The 19,524-nt window shown below is 48.0% G+C and overlaps 2 protein-coding genes across 2 annotated transcripts in view; both read right to left on the bottom strand.

Moving 5' to 3' along the window:
* The window catches only part of LOC137914015 (GILT-like protein 1), a 10,615-nt gene extending 5,548 nt beyond the window's left edge, over window positions 1-5,067 (bottom strand). Inside the window, exon 1 of the mRNA XM_068757633.1 lies at window positions 4,954-5,067. Within this exon, the coding sequence (XP_068613734.1) occupies window positions 4,954-5,067 (114 nt within the window). The remainder of the gene's footprint in view (window positions 1-4,953) is intronic.
* A 4,902-nt stretch (window positions 5,068-9,969) lies between these two features.
* LOC137914014 (microtubule-associated serine/threonine-protein kinase 3-like) lies at window positions 9,970-14,503 on the bottom strand. Its single transcript, XM_068757632.1, has 6 exons — window positions 14,440-14,503; window positions 11,779-12,002; window positions 11,407-11,529; window positions 11,191-11,327; window positions 10,916-11,097; window positions 9,970-10,835 (listed from the first exon to the last, which is right to left on the bottom strand). The coding sequence occupies exons 1-6, from the start codon at window positions 14,501-14,503 to the stop codon at window positions 9,970-9,972; spliced, it is 1,596 nt and encodes a 531-aa protein (XP_068613733.1).
* Window positions 14,504-19,524: the final 5,021 nt, after the last annotated feature.

The following is a 19,524-nucleotide window of genomic DNA, read 5'->3' as shown; positions in this document are numbered from 1 at the left end:
ATTGTCTCTTTTCGTTGGCTGTGTGCACACTCATTGCATGTTGTGCATGTGCTGACAAAGTCCTTGATTTCTGCATGCATGTTGGGCCAGTAGAGCGTTTCAGAAGCTTGCCAATAACACGCCTCTCCCCCTATATGACTAGAGTGTATACGTGCTAGCATCTCTGGGCACAGTGCTTTGGGAACAATGACTCTCTGACCCCGGAACACAATCCCGTTTTGAACGCTGACTTCATCCCGATAGGGCCAGTATCCCCTGATAATGATCACCTGCTCTTTGAGATCCGGCCAGCCTACCATTACGATGGATCTCAGTCTCTGCAAACCCTCGTCTCTTTCCGTGGCCTGCTTTATTTGCTCCAGGCGCTGGCCCGTTACGTTGAGGTAATCTGCTTGGTTCACATGCTGCAGGTCCTCCTGGAACCCCTCCAGAAAGCAGATCGCCTGCTGCTGGTAAAAGGTTCCTTTGCCTGCTGAGGGTGTCACTAATGAACATTTCTTGACCAGGTTTGTATACGACACAGAGACAGTAATTTTGGAGAGTCATTAGCATACCCTTAAGTCCTTTTGGAGCGCTGAGGAGAGGTTTGCTGAATATTGAAATCAGGGGCTTGTGGTCAGTTTCTGCTGTAATAGCACTGCGGCCGTACAAATAATAGTGGAATCTATGCAAAGACAATGCTGAGGCATTCTTTTTCAATCTGTGCATAATTTTGTTCAGTAGTCGTAAGCGCGCGTGAAGCAAATGCAATCGGCTGTCCCTCCTGCATGAGACAACAGCCAAGCCCGCTCTGACTAGCATCGCTCCGGATAGTTACAGGCTTACTAACGTCATAGTAACGAAGCACTGGCATAGTTGTGGCCAGCGACTTAAGCTCTCGAATTGCTGCATCATGTTTGGGCAGCCAATGCCAGGGAGTGTCTTTGTCTAACAACAGTCGCAGCGGCTCAGACACTGGAAAGGTGGGGCATGACTTTGGACAGATCATTTGCAAACCCCACGGGTCGCTGCACTCCTTTTGCATCTGTAGGATTGGGCATGTCGACTATTGCCCTCACCTTTTCTGGATCAGGTTTGAGCTCTGTAGCTGAGAGAACATGGCCATGGAATTGAACTTCAGACATTTTGAATTGTAGCTTTTTTAGCCCTAGCCTCAGCTTAACTTCCCTGCAACGATTTAGCAGCGCAAGAAGTTTGGCGTCATGGTCAGCCTCTGCTTCCCCATCAGTTTCACCGCAGCCCACCACCAGAATGTCATCCGCAATGGGCTCGATGCCGGCTCGACCCGCCAGTAGCTCGTGCTGTTTTCTTTGATACACCTCAGGTGCAACAGACACACCAAAGGGCAGTTTCAGCCAGCGCTGTGATTTGTTGTTAAGCTTTAATGTGACAAACCACTTCTTTCCTTTTGTCTGCCCCACTGCACTGACTCAATCATGTTCAGATTCGACTCATCGCTGCTCTCCCCCGACTCCCCATCCATGCAGAGCACTTTACCTGTGGTGCTGCCCCCTTTGCTTTTCATGCAGACTTTTGCAAAATGGTTATTAGTCCCACACATTTTGCATTTCTTCCCAAAAGCAGGACAGTAGTCCCTGCCTCTCATGTGGGCGTTGCCACAATACCTGCAGTTGTGTTCTGCTGCTCTGTTTGAATCATTCTGTCTTGCTTTGAACTGTTTGGCTGGTTGTTTGGAAGCAGCGTGAACAGGTTCCGTGAGCATTGAGTGTCTTCTTCTGTAAGGTGACTTAGGTAGATTTGGCTTGCAGCAGTTACACTCTGCTGCTGGTCGCAGCGTGCGCATGCGCCCGGGCAATGCGGGTGAAGCGTCTTGCCTAAGGACACAACGACAGTGTACACATGTGCCTGAGCCGGGGATCGAGCCGAGGATCGACCCTCTCAACCAATGCGCCACCGTCGCCCCTGTCGTATGCCCTTAGACCAGACATGGGCAAACCACGGCCCGCGGGCCGTATACGGCCCGTTATGCTTTTCAATACGGCCCGCCGAACTTGTCCAATTACCAAAAAATTCAAAATCATAACTTTCCTTTTGTCCCTGCAATACCCGTGTTTCACCAGCAGATGGCGCACTGACAACCGCGGTGGCGTGTAGCGAATTACTCTTTGCATTATTTTTTTTCCCCCATTACTCTCTGACCCCGTCTGTAGAAATGAGCGGATCAAAGAAAAGCAAAGTAGACGGTGAGGGCCGAGTGTTTAATAAAGAGCGCACAACAAGATTTCTTTTCACCGAAATCCGATCTACGGCTGCATGTCTGATATGCGAAGAAGCCGTTGCGGGTTTTAAAGAATATAATATCAGCCGTCACTTTGCCACAAAGCATGCAAACTACGCCAGCAAGCAATCAATGCAAGAACGGGAGTTCTGCCGTCGCTTCTCTGATTTAAAGAAAATTGACGCATCACTTCAGCTGGTGTCCCGTTCCGTCACAAGACCCTGAAACCGCACCGCAGGATCTGCAGTTGGAACTGATCGATCGATAAGTTCAAGTCTCTTAACCTGAATGACTTTCATGCCTCACTTAACGAAGCAACGTTTCCAAACCTCCGGAGGACGGCACAGAATATGCTGCTGTTTGGCTCGACCTCCGTGTGTGAGCAGACGTTCAGCGTCATGATCAATAAATCCCGTTCTTTTAATGAAGTGCGCATTTACGCACAGCAGTGGAACAACAATGAGTGCAGCAGAAATGATTGAGATTTAGTATTTCGTGTTTTGATATGTTTTGAATGTTGAAAGTGATCATCTTTTTTCAATAAATGTTAATTTATTTACGTGTTCAAGTAAAATTTATTAAAAACAGATGCAATCACCAGGTTTGACAGATCACAATGTCATTGCTATTTTAATCTATTTACATTTCTCCTCACACCGTTGTGCCAAAATATGTGTAAATGCTGCATCTTGCATATTCATTGAGACAAACGTACTACCTGGATTAGGGCTATTTTGCACATTTGAAAGACGCAGTTCTTCGTACACACTGTTAGTAAATCGGGTTGTACATTTATCTGTGTGTTTACTGTGCTATGAGGTTTGCACACTACACGCAGCGCTTTAGTATATCTGGGCCAAACACTCATCCAAATGCTCCTGGCCCGGCCCCTCGGTCAAAATTTCAAACCCAATGTGGCCCGCACGTCAAAAGGTTTGCCCACCCCTGCCTTAGACCTTCAGCTCTGTTGCAGCAAGCCAGTCCAGTGTGTCATCGTCCAAGTTAATTAAGCCCTGATCACCATTTGGTGGGCGGTATGTGGGGCAGCTGGTCAGCACGTGGTCCACAGACTGTGATGGGTCCCCACTTCTGCATTGTTGCAGCAAAGCGTCCAACTCCTGTCCGCAGCCGGTTGAGGGTATTCCGCTCCTTGTGGGGCAGGTCCTGGCCAGGAACATCTGTTGGATCCTTGATGCAGCGGTGGAGCCTGGATGGTACTGCCACCTTCCACTCGTCCCTCCATCTGGCCTTCACCCAGGATTCCTTCGGTATGTCAGCTGGTGTCGTGTGAAGCCGTTCTTGGGCCTGTGTGGCAAAAGGGCGACGGGACTTGAGGCGGGTGTGATGTGGTGTCTCCATGACAACCTTGTGGAGAAGGTGGGATTTGCTCAGATGTGCCTTCCGAGCGAGAGCTAGTATGGATGCCTCTCGCCTGATCTCTGCTGGGGCGATTCCAGCAAGGACCGGCAGCTGGTTGGTTGGAGTGGCACGTAGGCATCCGGAGACAGTCCGCAGTGTGCTGTTGAGTGCAGCATCCAGCTTATGGACATGAGGGCTACGGCTCCAGACTGGGACGTTGATGCTTTCTCCCTCAGCCTGGTCACAAAGGCATCTATTGACTCGCTCTCCTCTTGTTTGTAACATCCAAACAAGTATCTTTCGTAGATGATGTTTCTTGCCGGCTTGAAGTATCTCTCCAGGGCGTCCAGTATTGCTGCGGGATCCTCCCTCTGCTCCGCCGAGAGGTTGAGGTTGTGCCGGTACACATGCCTGCATTCACTGCCCAGAACGCTACGGAGCGTTGCAGCCTGTATCCTCTCATCTTTCTCCGCTATTCCGGTCACAAGAATATAATCCTCAAATTCGGCATGAAAAACATCCCAATTGGCGCTCCAGTCACCCGTAAAGCTCATCGGAGACGGCGGAGGTATTTTGGCCGCCATTGCTACTGTGGTCACGGCGTCGGGCGATCCGTCTGCTTCGGATATGAATATCGCCAGCCGTCCGTATAGCAACACAAACTATGGTGGACCACTGATAGATCCCACTCCTGACACCATGTTGGTGTCGGTGCTGACAGATAAAAGGATGATGGACACAGGAACACTTAACAGGCTTCATTATCAGGTCCGCTGTTTGGGCCGCGCTGCAGCTTCCGTACAACAATGCGCATGCGCGCAGACAGAGCATGTGATTGGCAGAACACAGAACATCACAGCATGACGTCAAGTCCTGTAACAATGTCTCTGTGGGGGTAGAATAATCAATAATGGCCAATAATAGTTACATTGATGACTGAAAAACTGCTGCGAATAAAAACGATGGTTTTTGAAAAACTCCAGCCAAAGTCACGATTTTTGAAACCCCTGTTTACACGTCTGTAGCCGGAATTTTAGCTTTTCGAACGTCACTGCCTGCGACGAAAACTGATCTAACTTCACAATGCTTTAAAAGCCCGGCTGCTGTAACATCCCGACGGTAGAGGGCGCCATCGCAATGCATCGCGAGACTGGATAGTGCTGAGTAAACACTCCTGAAGAAACTGTGTGTGTGATCATTAGAAAGTAGTTTTAGCAGAGCCGAGGGGGCGGAGTCTAACAGCGACGTGTTCACAAGACCTCAGTGATCCTGGCGGAGGGATTTAGAAAGCCCTCCGCCAGAAGACGGCATTCCAAACCGGATCTCCCTTCGCTGAGACGGACCGTCGCTCTTACCCCGCAGTGGAGGGCCGAGTCCACAGAGGAGCGCCCCCTCCCCGCAGGATGGGGGCATGACGAGGGCTGGACGTTAAACCAAATGACGAGAATCAGCAGCGTGGGCGCCTTCATGTCGGCCGGACCACGTGACGTCCCGCGGAACTGTAAATCCGGCACCGATCCTTCGTGCGAGGGAGTTCCCAAAATGTTGCGCTTGGCTCACGCGTCATACGATCAGGGTGACGTCACGTGTAAGGAGAGGACGTCCACGCAAAGGGATTTTCTACTTTATTTCTCCGCATAAATCAGTGATACATTTATAGATCCGAAGTGAATTAAGTTGGAAATGATGTAGTCAATAATCAATCAAATCACGTCATCTGATCTCCCAAAACACAGTTTTACACCACTAGAGTAAAACTAGTGCTTTATTTTGAAGGCGATGAGCAACCTTCAAAGGAAATGATCAAACAAAAATGGTGAATTAGAAATGATTTAAAGCTTGAATGAGCCGTAAAAGGAATAACCGTCATTGATTATTGATTAGCTGTGTGATTAAGTTTGCTTGATCTGGGTCTGTAGCACATCACATGCACGTTTTCTCTATCTTTAATCAAGATTGATACATTTTCTCCTGAAAAATGAGAGAACATGTTGAGAAATACTCTTGTATGTTACAGAACACATTTTCAAAGAGATGGCCACGCCCCTTGACCAGGGTCTGGATCTAAGCGTATTGGTCTCTTCCCACCCTCTGGATGATGCGTTTGTCGGAATATTATCGAAACTGCCCACGGTTACGTGGTTGTGTGTAGGCCCTCATTGGGAGGCTGTATAAGTACACAAGATGAGGAACTAAACCTGATCACATGATCAATCTAAGCATCCCTCAAAATTAAACACCAGCCTTCGGGTTAGCAGAATTACACAGAAAATATCGATTCCTCTCGTGTACAGGCCTCAACACAGTTTTACTTCCAACTACTTCCAACCAAATAAAGACTTCCTATAAAAAGACAGCACAAATTAGAGACTGTTTAATGAACTCTATGACAGTAGAGATGAGATCCCTTCTTCCTGGAACACATTAAACATTAAAATAATATCAACCCCTCGTTGTTTTCCTGCACTACAAACATAACGGTTAAACATTCATGCACCGTTACCGGCGAACGCGTCCTTCTGTGGGACAAAGAAAAGTCTCTCCAACATTCCACATCAAGCTTTTTTAGCAATATCCTCAAAATAGAATGATCTTAGTGATAGTGAAAATGGCCCAGCGTGGACGACTCGCGATGAGTGACCGTCCTCTCATAAAGGCATAACAAAACCAAAAACCACCCAGGAGTGAACTTCATTTCATACGGCTTTTATTATCTTAAAATCATTGCATCGGCCTACAGAACGAACCGTACAGGTGAGTGAGTGAACTCTGAACTCTGAACTTAAGCAAGCCGCACACGAGACTGAAAGGAAGAAGTGTCTGGACTCAAAACGCGAGTGGAGAGAAGAGGACCATTTGATTCGTGCGTAGAGGTCGGCCCGCCTCAACCTAGAGGCCTCCAATGGCTCCCTCTGGTGGAGAGTAGCTTCCTCTGACTGCCCCACTCAGCATGAGAAGGAAGCAGGAAGCAGGTTGATCGTTATTCACTCTGCATTTAGAGCAGCAGATTAACCCAAAGAAACATGTTTCACTACAAGTCTAAGAAAAAACAAACTGATCTCGTGCGAGTTTTGTGCGATTCTTTCCAGCCAATTCTCAAATGGATTGTCGTTTGTTGGGTCTTGAACATTGAACTACTGAACACCAGTGAAATAGAATAGCCATTAAAATAATCAAACATCAGGCTGAAACGTGATGATGAAAGGAGAATCAGGGAAAAGAAAGTGCAGGTATTAGCATCAGCATATTTAAATGTAAATCACACACAAGGCGAGAATATAGTGGATACCTTTTGGTCTTCAAAGTTTAGCCAACCTACAGAGCACCTGCTTCAACATTTCATTTGAGTATCATTTGCTGCGTAGTGCAAAACCGACAAAACATCAGTCGCATGCAAGTCGTACGTCCAACAGTCGTATGCAAGTCGTATGTCTAACAGTCGTATGCAAGTCGTACGTCCAACAGTCGCATGCAAGTCCTACGTCCAACAGTCGCGTGCAAGTCGTACGTCCAACAGTCGCATGCAAGTCGTACGTCCAACAGTCGCATGCAAGTCGTACGTCCAACAGTCGCATGAAAGTCGTACGTCCAACAGTCGTATGCAAGTCGTACGTCCAACAGTCGTATGCAAGTCGTACGTCCAACAGTCGCATGCAAGTCGTACGTCCAACAGTCGCATGCAAGTCGTACGTCCAACAGTCGTATGCAAGTCGTACGTCCAACAGTCGTATGCAAGTCGTACGTCCAACAGTCGCATGCAAGTCGTACGTCCAACAGTCGCATGCAAGTCGTACGTCCAACAGTCGCATGCTCAGGAAGTGATCACTTGGAGTTAGGTGGATAAAGGTATGCTTTTTACTCCTAAATATTGTTTTCAGACCAGCACCTACTCACAAATCAGTTAAAAATGACTAACCATTATTACAAACTCTGCTTCATACATAAATACGATTTATTTTCATTGAGCCAACAATGAGTGGTGCCTTTTTAAATCTTTGAGAACTTTCTTAACGGCTCGTGTTAAAGGTCGTGGTCGGCTGAAACCTTCCCAGCCGACGTTGGGTGGGAGGCCGAGAACAATCTGGACAAATTGCCAGTTTATCGCAGATTGGTTGGCAACAAACAATCTCACTCACCGAATTCACCGACCAGTTCTGAAGGAACTAAAGTACCCAGCGCAGTGCAGAGACGACCACTACTCCAAAGAAGGGTCACATAGGAACGCTGCAAAACTGAAAACAGAAGTGATTGAGGGACAAATGGAAAATGAATGAATATTTTAGTCCCAGACTTCTCGGTTCCTTTGCAATTCATTTATTTCAAGCACTGTAAAGACAATTAAAAAATAATGTCAAGCCAGTCTGCATCTTGTACTCGCATAGTAGGAATTTCACAAAGGCCTGTTTAAGAATATGAGGCTGACTAGAGATAGATACAAACCCAATAACCATCGACCAACAGTGAGAAATCAAAGTGATGCTTCATGCGGCGTCCAGAAATGATGACATGATAGCACATCATGAATTTATCTAGTAGGGGTACACAATAAATTAAAATCCTAAGAACACAGACGTATATTGCATCATGTATTCAGAGATAACTTTTATCACTGAATACAAGTTTTATTCCAGAGTACATGAAACAAACTTTGAATGTGAACCTGCAGTCCCGAGCCCAGGGATCTCAGACTCGCAGCCCGCAGGACGATATGAAAGTTTAAGGTTAATGCAGCCTGCCAGGTTTATATGATTTAAAAAAAAGGATTCAATGATGAACTCAAGAATGTCTTGAGTTTTCGATTGTTAAAAATGATGAAAAGAGGGTAATATTTAAAAATGTTCTCAAAGCCACTTTTTTCAGACAATTGGAAAAGTAAGCCCGACCTCGCCCAGACTTTGCCTCCTGCGGCCCCCCAGGTAATTTGAGCTCGAGACCCCTGCTTTAGCCACTGTTCCGAGTCTGAGTGATCACAAAATCACAAACGCAGGCTTTTGGAGAACTACGAACATTGGCATCGTACCAAATTCATATAAAATACATATAGAAGAATTCTGGTAGTTGGTGCAAAGGAAAAAAATCATACATGCTTGAAACTACAATATAAAAAGGTAAATTAAAGAATACATATCTGGGGGGGGTGGGGTCCAAAAACTCTCTGATCAAAACATTAATGCTAGATCAAATGGGTGATGAATGATCAAATTAAAGAATTCCACATCCTTTCAACCCCCTCCCAAGAGATCCTTAATAATGTGGGAACATCACACTGGGATGTGAAACATGCACAACTGATAACATGAGATTAAATCCTGCCACACTAAGTCCACCTACCCTTAATAGGTCACTTTCAAATGACCTCCATCAGCTGTTATAAGGTCCATTGTTTATACAGCATACACTAACGGCATCGTCATCGCTGCTGCAACGCGACGAGTCCCACATGAAAACGTACCCTTTCCTTCATCTAAGGGCCTCTGGCTGAATTCACCGTCAGTTTTTACCCACAATAATTTAACAAAACCACAGAAATCCACAAACATATTTTCAATAGAATGTAAACATTCATCCATCACACGTATATTCTTTTTTTTTCTGACACCATGCAGACGGTGTGAAGGACATCCTGAAAACACGACGACACGCTTCAGGACAGACGACGGAAGGAGCTGGACGGAGGCTCGATTCAACCCGGCTACGAGACGTAAAGAGGCTTCTACTACACATCCATGTTACGTTATGATACAAACCACCACTAGAGGAGTGTCAGCACGCACACGCACGCACACGCACGCACACGCACGCACACAGACAGCAGGTAGAATTAGAGCGCATGCATGCATGAAACTTCTTATGTACGAGAGTACCTCTATTTAAATTCGTTCCCATGGCTGAACTGTGCTTTACCACAGCCGTGATTCCAGGTATTGACGTTCAGAACCAGCGAGCCCAGGCAGCGCAGGATATTTGCCCATATTTGTGTAATTCGTGACATTGCTTACGCCTCTCTAGGAAGTCACTGAGGTACAAAACAAACCGTCCGACATCAGCGAGCCTTTGTGTGATATTTGTTTCGTGCGATTCCACAACAATGAACGACCGAAGGAATCCAAAGATTTGTTTTTTAGCAAATGAAACAAGGAAACAAGGTGAGGATATAAAGTCATAAATAAGTTTCATCATTTGAAACTTTTTTTTTGCCACAGTGATTTGCCAGTCCAGAGAGAAAACAAGCGACCCCAAAGCGAACATCGTTTGGCCGTCATTTCGTATGTATTGCTGAGAAATATCGATCAGCAGCCGCTTGTGATTATCTGGGATTCGGTCACAGATTTCTGGGCCTTCGTGTCCGAGCAGGTCCCGAGTCCGACTGACTAAAACGTTGCTTTGTCCTTTGACTGGGCTTTCTGCTGTGCCATTCCCCGTGATCCTCTCCCTTCCAGGTCAACGCTGCATTCGGATTGGGCCGACCCGGCGTTGACCCGGGATGCCTTCGACGCATCCGTTGGGCCGTGTGCCGCCTCCCTCTCCTCCGTGTCATCAAAACTCGTCTCCTGCACGGCCTCCTGTTTCTTGAAGGAGTCCCTTCGCTCAGACAGCGCCAGCTTCCTCATCACCACCACCTCTTTGTGGTGTGGTGAGAGGTGGCTGCCACCGCGGTGTTGAGGGGGGGCAGTGGAGCGGGGGTGCTCGCTGCCCGCGCCGACGGCATCCTGGTGGCTTCTCTGCCCTCCTCTGTACAGACCCTGGCGGCCGTGCTCGCCAACACAGATAAACCCGGTCAGTGTGTCCCCCTCTCCATCCCCCAGAACCCCCCCTTCAGACAGAGGCACCTCCATGGTGTGGCGGCGGGTGCCGTAGGCCTTCCTGTCGCCGTGGAGCCCCACTGTCGTCTTTTCTCCTCCCGTCAGTTTTTCTGCCGATTGGACCCTCTTGAGGAGCGGCGAGCGTGGCGTTTCTGCACTGCGGGGACGCACCGAGTGGCGAGCAACGGTCGGAGGGGATAGCGTCTTGCCATGGAACCCCTGCAGGGATTTGGGGGTACTGGGGAGACAGGATGGGGAACATTGAGGAGAGAGGGGCTGAGGAGGTGGGATGCAGGCCAGTGGCGAAGGAGGGATGCTGCTGGTGGACTTGCAGCGTCCAGCTTTAGTGTAACGACCCAAAACATGAAGGGAACTGGGACGGGCCTGTGGTACAGGCGAGTTAGGGGAGCTGGAGCAAGGAGAAGAACTGGAATCTGGCCAAAGGGGACAGAAGGAAAAACAGTTACGCTGCATCAAAGAGAACGGGGGTCGGTAACATGGGACGGTGACCTACCGCCAGAGTGGTCAGGAGCGGGGGAGCGACAAGGCGTGCACGGCCCAGGCGAGAGGCTTTGGGTCGGGGATCCGGACAGGCTGTCACTGGACGACTGGTGGAACCCTGATGAGAAGCTGCGGCTGCTCTGCATGGGGGGGGGCGTGTGCTTGGACAGCTTCTTCAAGATGCCGCGCCGCCGGCTGGGCGAGTCGAGAGGAGTCGAGAGGAGTCGAGAGGAGTCGAGAACAGCGTCCGCGGTGCGACTCCTCCACGGCGGCTGTTACATCACGTACCTGTCCTGGCCGTCCCTCCGCCTGCTCTTCTTGCTGCGTCGGGCCATCTTGGCCTTGTAGCTGATCTTCCTGGCTGGACCCACCTTGATGGACGTGTTCTCCAGCGCGGTGGTCTGCAGGGTCACTCTGTTGCAGCTCTGTCGGAGCAGATAGAAAACATCAATGAAGGCCAGAAACACATTTACATTTTTATTTAGATCCACTTTATCAATGTACCTTGAGCAAGAGCTCCACAACCTCAGTGTGGACGAGTCCCTGGACAGACTCCCCGTTGACGTGCGTGATGAGGTCACCGGCCCTCAGTCCTGCCTCATGTGCTGGACTGCCATCCTCAACACACTGCAGACACAAATCATTAACCGCCAATCAAAATAACAAGTCAAGCAACGACCGGATCAATCGCTATTATGCCAGAAAGGCATCGTCAGAGAAGTACAAGAAGCTGAAACACGTGAATACTATCAAATAAAACCTGCAGACGAGATGGTTTTAATGTTTCTATTTGTGTGATCATCGAACTGTAAACGTGCTGAATATACAGAAATGTCCCTTCATGGTAGTGTCCATCAGCTTCAGGGGGACACTTACCCAGACCATGTGGTGAACAGTGTAGACGTCGCTGTCCCCCATGTAGACTCTGATAGCTCGCAGCGTGAAGCCAAACCTCTTCCCAGAGCTGTGGATGACCACCGGGGGCCGGAGGCAGCCGATGCTGACGGACAGATCCCGGCTGGGGGACGAATCTCTGGACGAAGGATTGGATGACAGGGACAGGGACGATTTGGGGCTAGAAGGAGGTCCTGCAGAATTATCTGGAGGGGAATAGAACAGAGTCTTTATAGAGCTGCAGGGTTATGATTGGTACAATTTTCCAGTAGTCACCATCTTGAATTATAATCATGTAAAATATTCTAATGTGAATAGTTAAAACATATAAAACAGTAAGAGAAATAATAGTAATCTGAGCCACAGATCTAGTACTACTACTAAGTACTACTACTACTGTACTTTCGTCTTGTCACAGCAAATCAATGTTCTCCACCTCACCCTGTCCTTTGCATCGTCCTCCCCAACACCAGCCACTCTCATGTCCTCCCTCACTACGTCCATGTCTCTTCTCCTGGGTCGTCCTCTAGTCCTGTCCTTTGCATCGTCCTCCCCAACACCAGCCACTCTCATGTCCTCCCTCACTACGTCCATGTCTCTTCTCCTGGGTCGTCCTCTAGCCCTGTCCTTTGCATCGTCCTCCCCAACACCAGCCACTCTCATGTCCTCCCTCACTACGTCCATGTCTCTTCTCCTGGGTCGTCCTCTAGCCCTGTCCTCTGCATCGTCCTCCCCAACACCAGCCACTCTCATGTCCTCCCTCACTACGTCCATGTCTCTTCTCCTGGGTCGTCCTCTAGCCCTGTCCTTTGCATCGTCCTCCCCAACACCAGCCACTCTCATGTCCTCCCTCACTACGTCCATGTCTCTTCTCCTGGGTCGTCCTCTAGCCCTGTCCTCTGCATCGTCCTCCCCAACACCAGCCACTCTCATGTCCTCCCTCACTACGTCCATGTCTCTTCTCCTGGGTCGTCCTCTAGCCCTGTCCTTTGCATCGTCCTCCCCAACACCAGCCACTCTCATGTCCTCCCTCACTACGTCCATGTCTCTTCTCCTGGGTCGTCCTCTAGCCCTGTCCTTTGCATCGTCCTCCCCAACACCAGCCACTCTCATGTCCTCCCTCACTACGTCCATGTCTCTTCTCCTGGGTCGTCCTCTAGTCCTGTCCTTTGCATTGTCCTCCCCAACACCAGCCACTCTCATGTCCTCCCTCACTACGTCCATGTCTCTTCTCCTGGGTCGTCCTCTAGTCCTGTTCCCTGGCAGCTCCAGGGAACAGGAATACGAGATACATGCAATCTAGAGATGAGAACCTGTGAATCACATTTGTCATTTTCAAACGGGGGTGAGGGGCGGTGTCACCAGGCCATTATTTGTTGTTTTCTTGTCAGGAATATTTATTTTAAAAAAAATAATATGATGGTTTTTGAGATCTTGTTATGATTATGTTACTGTTTGTGTTCACTGTAATATTAACCTTTTTTTTGTAATGTGTGCCTCTTCTATTTACATTTCCTCCTTTCCTTTATTTGTTTCGTGTGTGTCGTATGTGCTGAGACGACGAAGCGAAGTACTGGAAGCTGTCTTCACCAGAAATGGAAGAAGCAAATAACCGGCGAGCTGCTGCAGAAGAGCCAACATTGAGTTCTAATTATTTCTTGTCATTGATTGGTTGGAGCGCACCGACCTGTTCATAGGCCATAAACTTAATGGCCGATTCAGGAGCAATCTTGAGGACATTGATCCCATTTCCCCTCCAGAGTGAGAACACGCCTCCTTCCTTGATCATTGCCCTCAGTCCAGACCAGAGATTCATTCCTTGAGATTTAGAACCATGTGCCTGAATGCAAAAACAAGTCAATCATCTGAGTACAGTGGGTACAGATACAAGCTGCCAAACTGAGCTAGTTCAACAGGAAGGGGGTGCGAGGTGAGGTCATTTATCAGGTTCAGGTCGGTGATGGCCCTGGGCAAAAAGCAGTTTTCCAGCCTTGAGGTGCGAGCTTTAGTTTAAAGGCTCTATAGTTGGTGACAGCCCAGAACCATTCAGTTTGACCACCAATAGGGTCATTTGCTTATTTTCATTTGTTTAAATGTAACCGTTAGATAAAGAACAGCCCCATCTGGTGGGCAGCGATGTTGTGCGCTCTGAAGGTATCGTGATGTCACTAAGTCAAGAGGTGGAGCCATGAACGTTATAAATAAACTTGTTCCGGGAAGCGGAAACAGTTGGTTGGAGGAAGCGCGCCGGACCAGCCGGTCCGGGCAGCGTGAGAGAAAATAGAAGCCTGGTGTCCGCCTGTTTCATTTCGGTGCGTTTGTAAATTAATATCACAATGTTAGAGACTTAATCTCTAACAACCACTCAGTTCCGAGGTGTGAATCAGCCTCGGTCATCCTCGCTGGCGGCTCAGACACTCTTAACGTCAGCTCCTCTAACCGTTTGTTTCACCGCCTCAACAGACAAAAACTCTCCGAGCACAAATGAGAAAAGCTTTGAGACAGCCCTTCACAAAAGTGTAATCGTGAACTTTGTGAAATGACCCACCTGCAGGAAGACTTTTAGACGGTGCAATGGTGCAGTGCCTGTTCGGGACACAGCGCCTGCCATCGCCCCAGCAACCAGCTGCTTCCACACCAGACCTGAGCGCCGCTCACGCTCTGAGAACTCGTCTGGCACAGTCAGATGTTCTCCGATGTCAAACATCTGTGGCACCAGGAGAAATGTAAAGGACAACTTGTACCGGTATATCTTCCAGGTGGCCTTTAATCATTTGTATTGTCGAATTCTCTGCAGGTTACAACTGAATGCATCACGTTTTCACTATAAAAAAAGAAGCAAGCTTTTTCATATGTCTTCTATCTGATCCTTTCTGTTCCAGTTTTGTTATGTCCTGATCTTTTTTCAGAATAGTTTTTATTTATTTAGTTCTATTTTATCTTTATTTTATTTTGTATTTTTATTTTTGTTTATGTGGCCATATGTAGTCTCCCTCCGTGCCACTGAGGGGCGCTATGCGGTGGTGTAGGTTCGCCCCTCAATGGCCGGCATGTACTTCCTGTAGCTGCGCGCGCATCCACGCCTCTTCCGGGTTACTCATGGGCTGTCGTGGCGTGACGGACGCGAATGAATGACCATCTGCGCGCGGGATTTGTTGTCAGAGCAGCTGATCGGTGATAGAGCTGAGGCGCGGGCTGGCCTGCTCGTCTGATCTCCGGTGAAATCGAGCGGCGGATGTGTTTGCTCTGCTGTCCTGTTGGCAGTGAGATTATTATTTCTGGAAGGTTGACGAGGCGTGTGGGCCGTTCACAGCCACTGCCCTCCCCTGATCGTGGCTGCTGCTTTAGGTGGAAATTCCTCTGTTTCATATTGTTTGTGCTGACTGTTATGGTGCCTTATGTTAATCAGTGTTAATAATTGTTGTTAAACCGATACCAATTTTGAAGACACAGCTGTATGTCAATCTGTGAGAATAAACTGTGTGAACCGGACCCGCTCTCTGCCTGTGGAATGAATCGAACCTGTGTCCCTGGAGTAGGGATACGCGCACCAGTATAATTCAGGAGAGATAATTCCTCCTAGATAATTCCCAGGAGTAAAATTCCCTGGGTGGCGTTGTCGCAACCAAAACTCCATCGACCTGTCACATTTTCAGATGACAGTAATTACGGGGCAGAATGGTGGCGCAGTGATTAGCGCTGCCACCTCACAGCAAACAGGTACTGGGTTCGATTTCCATTCTGTGTGGCCCCGCAATGCGCTGGTGACACATCCTGGGAGTACCCCGCCTCTCGCCCGTAGTCAGAAGAGACGATTGTTTCATGTACAAGAAGATGTTATTTTATTTTACTTCTATTGAAACAGGTAAGTTAATTGAGAACTAATTCTCATTTGGAACATGAGCCAATCAGAGACTGCAGACCCCGCCTCCAAAAGACTATTCGATCTTGTGAGACAGTAAACAGGGCTTCCGGATCAGAGGGGCCAAACCAGCTCTAGCTTGCTGCTCCGGAACGGGACAAGATACAACTACAACTGTAACATATATGAAACCAGAATGAACTATGAGTGTTCACACCAAATCTGAAGTCTCTAGCTCCAGAATTGAGGTCAGGATGGACTCCTGAAAAATGCAGATTTTAGAACAAAAATTAGCTCTCAGATCCGGATTGTGATCCGGATTCGGCCGAAATTAGTCATGGTCATAGACCTTTAAGGAGTACTTATGTGTGATTTTTTTCAGATCCATACCGCCATGCGTTTTGAAGAAATTAAGAAAAGTGCCCTATCTCGCAATGTTAAAGAATCCTTTAAAAACATTCTAGAATCTGGATCCAGACAGACAGACAAACAGACCCAATTGCAATACCCTTGCCTCCCCTTCGGCGAGGGTAATAAAGACTCCACAAAGAAAGGCCCCCAGCCGGATTTGAACCTGCGACCTCCATCCAAAACGCAGGATGGCTGTTATCAGTCTGACTATCAGGAACTGTATCATTTCTGTCACTGAACGCAGCAGACTTACATGCGATTTTAGTTTTATAGATTGGAGACAAAGCAATGAGACTGGGAATATTCATGGGATTGGAGACGGATCAGTCAGACTGGGAATATTCACGGGATTGGAGAAGGAGCAATCGGACTGGGAATATTCACGGGATTGGAGACGGACCAATCGGACTGGGAATATTCATGGGATTGGAGATGGAGCAATCGGACTGGGAATATACATGGGATTGGAGACGGAGCAATCAGACTTGGAATATTCACGGGATTGGAGACGGACCAATCGGACTGGGAATATTCATGGGATTGGAGACGGATCAATCGGACTGGGAATATTCACGGGATTGGAGAAGGAGCAATCGGACTGGGAATATTCACGGGATTGGAGACGGAGCAATCAGACTTGGAATATTCATGTGATTGGAGACGGATCAATCAGACTGGGAATATTCATGGGATTGGAGACGGAGCAATGGGACCAGAAATATTCACGGGATTGGAGACGGAGCAATGAGACTGGGAATATTCATGGTTTGGAGACGGAGCAATGAGACTGGGAATATTCATTGGATTAGAGATGAAGCAATGGGACTGGGAATATTCATGGTTTGGAGACGGATCAATCAGACTGGGAATATTTACGGGATTTGAGACGGATCAATCAGACTGGGAATATTCATGGGATTGGAGACGGAGCAATGAGACTGGGAATATTCATGGTTTGGAGACGGAGCAATGAGACTGGGATTATTCATTGGATTAGAGATGGAGCAATGGGACTGGGAATATTCACGGAATTGGAGAAGGAGCAATCGGACTTGGAATATTCACCGGATTGGAGACGGAGCAATCGGACTGGGAATATTCACGGGATTGGAGACGGACCAATCGGACTGGGAATATTCATGGGATTGGAGACGGATCAATCAGACTGGGAATATTCACGGGATTGGAGACGAATCAATCAGACTGGGAATATTCACGGGATTTGAGACGGATCAATCAGACTGGGAATATTCATGGGATTGGAGACGGAGCAATCGGACTGGGAATATTCACGGGATTGGAGACGGAGCAATGAGACTGGGAATATTCATGGGATTGGAGACGGAGCAATGAGACTGGGAATATTCATGGGATTGGAGACGGAGCAATCGAACTGGGAATATTCATGGGATTGGAGACGGAGCAATGAGACTGGGAATATTCATGGGATTGGAGACGGAGCAATCAGACTGGGAATATTAACGGGATTGGAGACGGAGCAATCGGACTGGGAATATTCATGGGATTGGAGACGGATCAATCAGACTGGGAATATTCACGGGATTGGAGACGGAGCAATGAGACTAGGAATATTCACGGGATTGGAGACGGATCAATCAGACTGGGAATATTCACGGGATTGGAGACGGATCAATCAGACTGGGAATATTCACGGGATTGGAGACGGATCAATCAGACTGGGAATATTCATGGGATTGGAGACGGAGCAATCGGACTGGGAATATTCATGGGATTGGAGACGGAGCAATGAGACTGGGAATATTCATGGGATTGGAGACGGAGCAATCGAACTGGGAATATTCATGGGATTGGAGACGGAGCAATCAGACTGGGAATATTAACGGGATTGGAGACGGAGCAATCGGACTGGGAATATTCATGGGATTGGAGACGGATCAATCAGACTGGGAATATTCACGGGATTGGAGACGGATCAATGAGACTGGGAATATTCATGGTTTGGAGACGGAGCAATGAGACTGGGAATATTCATTGGATTAGAGATGGAGCAATGGGACTGGGAATATTCACGGAATTGGAGAAGGAGCAATCGGACTTGGAATATTCACCGGATTGGAGACGGAGCAATCGGACTGGGAATATTCACGGGATTGGAGACGGACCAATCGGACTGGGAATATTCATGGGATTGGAGACGGATCAATCAGACTGGGAATATTCACGGGATTGGAGACGGATCAATCAGACTGGGAATATTCACGGGATTTGAGACGGATCAATCAGACTGGGAATATTCATGGGATTGGAGACGGAGCAATCGGACTGGGAATATTCACGGGATTGGAGACGGAGCAATGAGACTGGGAATATTCATGGGATTGGAGACGGAGCAATGAGACTGGGAATATTCATGGGATTGGAGACGGAGCAATCGAACTGGGAATATTAACGGGATTGGAGACGGAGCAATCAGACTGGGAATATTCACGGGATTGGAGACGGATCAATCAGACTGGGAATATTCACGGGATTGGAGACGGATCAATCAGACTGGGAATATTCACGGGATTGGAGACGGATCAATCAGACTGGGAATATTCATGGGATTGGAGACGGAGCAATCGGACTGGGAATATTCACGGGATTGGAGACGGATCAATCAGACTGGGAATATTCACGGGATTGGAGACGGATCAATCAGACTGGGAATATTCATGGGATTGGAGACGGATCAATCAGACTGGGAATATTCACGGGATTGGAGACGGAGCAATGAGACTAGGAATATTCACGGGATTGGAGACGGAGCAATGAGACTGGGAATATTCATGGGATTGGAGACGGAGCAATCAGACTGGGAATATTAACGGGATTGGAGACGGAGCAATCGGACTGGGAATATTCATGGTATTGGAGACGGAGCAATGAGACTGGGAATATTCATGGGATTGGAGACGGATCAATCAGACTGGGAATATTCACGGGATTGGAGACGGAGCAATCGGACTGGGAATATTCATCGTATTGGAGATGGAGCAATGAGACTGGGAATATTCATGGGTTTGGAGACGGATCAATCAGACTGGGAATATTCACGGGATTGGAGACGGAGCAATGAGACTGGGAATATTCATGGGATTGGAGACGGAGCAATCAGACTGGGAATATTAACGGGATTGGAGACGCAGCAATCGGACTGGGAATATTCATGGTATTGGAGACGGAGCAATGAGACTGGGAATATTCATGGGATTGGAGACGGATCAATCAGACTGGGAATATTCACGGGATTGGAGACGGAGCAATCGGACTGGGAATATTCATGGTATTGGAGACGGATTAATCAGACTGGGAATATTCACGGGATTGGAGACGGAGCAATCGGACTGGGAATATTCATGGTATTGGAGACGGAGCAATGAGACTGGGAATATTCATGGGATTGGAGACGGATCAATCAATCAAACAACAGG

The sequence above is a fragment of the Brachionichthys hirsutus genome, unplaced genomic scaffold (genome assembly GCF_040956055.1).
Source record: "Brachionichthys hirsutus isolate HB-005 unplaced genomic scaffold, CSIRO-AGI_Bhir_v1 contig_261, whole genome shotgun sequence".
In the NCBI taxonomy this organism is placed as follows: Eukaryota; Metazoa; Chordata; class Actinopteri; order Lophiiformes; family Brachionichthyidae; genus Brachionichthys; species Brachionichthys hirsutus.
The sequence above is the reverse complement of the archived record's forward strand: the minus strand, read 5'-3'. Positions and strand labels throughout refer to the sequence as shown.